The 3361-nt window shown below is 43.6% G+C and overlaps 1 protein-coding gene across 1 annotated transcript in view; it reads left to right on the top strand.

Annotated features, from left to right (window-relative positions):
* TTC3 (tetratricopeptide repeat domain 3) overlaps positions 1-3361 on the top strand; it is a 116756-nt gene that overhangs the window by 103653 nt on the left and 9742 nt on the right. Inside the window, 2 exon segments of the mRNA XM_010834830.1 lie at positions 1139-1240; positions 3131-3361. Coding sequence (XP_010833132.1) covers positions 1139-1240; positions 3131-3361 — 333 coding nt within the window.

Raw genomic sequence — 3361 nt, 5'->3', positions numbered from 1 at the left:
TGCAATTTTCTGGAGGAGTTTGAGCAGGATATGTGTTAGCTCTTCTCTAAATTTTTGGTAGAATTCAGCTGTGAAGCCGTCTGGACCTGGGCTTTTGTTTGCTGGAAGATTTTTGATTACAGTTTCAATTTCCGTGCTTGTGATGGGTCTGTTACGGTTTTCTATTTCTTCCTGGTCGAGTTTTGGAAAGTTGTACTTTTCTAAGAATTTGTCCATTTCTTCCTCGTTTCCATTTTATTGGCATATAATTGTTGATAATAGTCTATTATGATCCTTTGTGTTTCTGTGTTGTCTGTTGTGATCTCTCCATTTTCGTTTCTAATTTTATTGATTTGATTTTTCTCCCTTTGTTTCTTGATGAGTCTGGCTAATGGTTTATCAATTTTATTTATCCTTTCAAAGAACCAGCTTTTGGCTTTGTTGATTTTTGCTATGGTCTCTTTTGTTTCTTTTGCATTTATTTCTGCTCTAATTTTTAAGATTTCTTTCCTTCTACTAACCCTGGGGTTCTTCATTTCTTCCTTTTCTAGTTGCTTTAGGTGTAGAGTTAGGTTATTTATTTGACTTTTTTCTTGTTTCTTGAGGTGTGCCTGTATTGCTATGAACTTTCCCCTTAGGACTGCTTTTACTGTGTCCCACAGGTTTTGGATTGTTGTGTTTTCATTTTCATTCGTTTCTATGCAAATTTTGATTTCTTTTTTGATTTCTTCTGTGATTTGTTGGTTATTCAGCAGGGTGTTGTTCATCCTCCATATGTTGGAATTTTTAATAGTTTTTCTCCTGTAATTGAGATCTAATCTTACTGCGTTGTGGTCAGAAAAGATGCTTGGAATGATTTCTATTTTTTTGAATTTACCAAGGCTAGCTTTATGGCCCAGGATGTGATCTGTCCTGGAGAAGGTTCCATGTGCGCTTGAGAAAAAGGTGAAATTCATTGTTTTGGGATGAAATGTCCTATAGATATCAATTAGGAACTTCTTCCTTTCAAGAAGTAACCTTGCATCCTAGTTATATTTCTTGGGAAATGATTGAACATTTGTTATATATGTATAGTAAGGGGGAAAACAGTATTAATGGACAGTTGTGGTTTTCCTTAGAATTTGTTAGAAAAACTTAACACTTTCCTTTCTACCTACAGTCTCAGTTTGAAGAACAAATTCAGGCAATTAAAAATGGTTCTCAGCTCAGTGAACTTCCTAAAGTGCAGATTTCTGAGCTTTCATTTCCTACCTGTAACACGGTGAGTCTGTTACATCTCTTTTTTTTCTTTTTTGAAGGAAACAGAACCAAAAAGGAGTGAGGCACAATTTCTTTAATAACTGGCTAAAAGTAGTTTGTTGTTACTGGTTTGGGAGTGGGCGTGAGCTCGGTGAATAATTACCTCACTGTTTTCATCAGGTGCTAGGTGAAGCCTTCATCAGAGTGGCTCTCGTTCACCCCTCACCCCATGACCCTTCCGTCTATGCGTTCAGCCTCAACTAAGGTAGTAGGCTCTGGAGCTGCAGTCAGAAGCTGATCTTGAAAGTGTTTTTCTTCTCAATACTATGCACTCTTAATATTCAAATTTACTGTGGATTCATCTGCAAAAATAGAAATAAAAAAAGATTTAAAACATTAAAAAGGTTAGCCACCTTGAACTGAGTAAAATATTCTATTGAGCACCAGTGTTTTCAAGTTCTTACAACACATACAGAGGGGGAAAAGTATGAGCTCTCAGTAGAATATTTTACTGTTAATTTTTAATTCTAGCTTACGTGATTTTATAAATGACTCAGAAGAATTTTAAAATTGAAAACCTTGGGAACTCTCAGTGTGCCAGGGGCTTGAATGATAAGAACCCCTAAAAACGGTTTACTGTGTGTGTCACGTCTCTGCTGTTCATTCGTCGGATATTTAGTGGTGATCAGGATTAGATGCGGTCTGTGCCCTCAGAATGCACATGGGTTTGGGAGTGACTTCAAGCCCATAATTATAAGCAAAGTGCTCCAAGAACATAGAATGCCATGGCAGCAGAAGTTAGGGGAAACTAACTTAACCCTGAGGCTTAGGCCTTGGCAGAAGCTCCCTTGCTGGAGGTCTCAGTGAGCCAGAGATCTGGAATAGTTCACCAGGCAGAAGGAAGGAGAGAGTGTGTGTGTGTGCGCGCGCGTGAGGAGGGCTGTGTGGTGTGAAGTTTCAGGGTCAAAATGTTCAGATGGAGGAAATAGCACATTTGGAGGCTAGAAAAAGAACACCTTTCACAGCTGTGAAAGAAGTTCACTAAGACAAAGGGGACTGTAGGGAAAAGATTGTGATACCGTACCCACAGACCAGAACAAAGGGAGCCTTATTCTATAAGGTGTGCTCCGCAGTGTGGACTTCCCCTCAGGTCACTGAGCAGCCAGTGTAGGTTTCCAGTTAGGAAATGACGTCAGCCTGACTGCAGTGTGGAGACCTGGTGGGACAGGGGCCCGCGCAAGGGATGTGCAGCAGATCGGGTGCAGCTAGCTGTCCCTGCTGGGCCCGGTGAGAGGGGCAGCGGGGCTGGAGGGAGGAGAGCCGTCCAGTGTTCAGGTGGTCAGCTGAAAGAGGCGCTGTCTTTGCGGTCAGGGCTCAGCGTGAGTGTGTCAGGGAGTGGACGCCAGATCTGGTCTGTGTCAGGTAGCACCAGAGGAAGAGCGGGTGAGGAAGCCTGCCCAGAGGCTGCGTTTGCAGACACAGAGCTTGAGTGCCCTTGGAATCACCCAAGGGAAGCTGCCTGTTAGGAGGTTTGGATCTCGGGAAGGTATTCTAGACTGGAATCGTTTAAAAAGGGGGTATTATTCGCAACAAGCACGCAGTCATGGAGGCGTGAGAGAGGGTAGCCTGGGGTGCAGACTGGAGCTCTGACAACATGAGGGGCCTCAGCCCTTCGATGTGGACCGCAGAGCTTCTGGGAGAGCCCAGCAGGGCCTGGCAGTGTGGAGCCCTGAACAGCTTGTTTTGAGAGAGACAGTTACCAGTGACTTTTAAGGACAACAACATTTAATTTGTTATAGTTCAAGTTCTGTGCACTTCAGCAAGCAGGATTCATTATAGTTGCACTTAATCATTAGTCTTTGTTCATGGATCTAACTCTTAGTGATCAGCTTTTGTGGTGTATTCCTCCCAGATTCATCCTAAATTACTTCCTGAGTCTTCAGGCCAGGATGGTCAAGGTCCCTCCACTTCTACAAGTCATGGGACCGGAGACCAGACAGCAGCTCCTGAGGAGTCAAGTCTGGGCTCTGCAGCTGACAGCCCAGTGGAGTTGCCCTCCTGCAGTCAGAAAGCCCCCCAGCTGCCAGAGCATGAGGGTGCTGGCCAGGCAGCTGGGCCAGAACCAGGCCCAGTGGCTGATCAG

The sequence above is a fragment of the Bison bison genome, unplaced genomic scaffold (assembly GCF_000754665.1).
Source record: "Bison bison bison isolate TAMUID 2011002044 unplaced genomic scaffold, Bison_UMD1.0 scf7180017864037, whole genome shotgun sequence".
NCBI classification, from domain to species: domain Eukaryota; kingdom Metazoa; phylum Chordata; class Mammalia; order Artiodactyla; family Bovidae; genus Bison; species Bison bison.
Note: the sequence above shows the minus strand (reverse complement) of the source record. Positions and strands in the feature narration are given on the sequence as shown.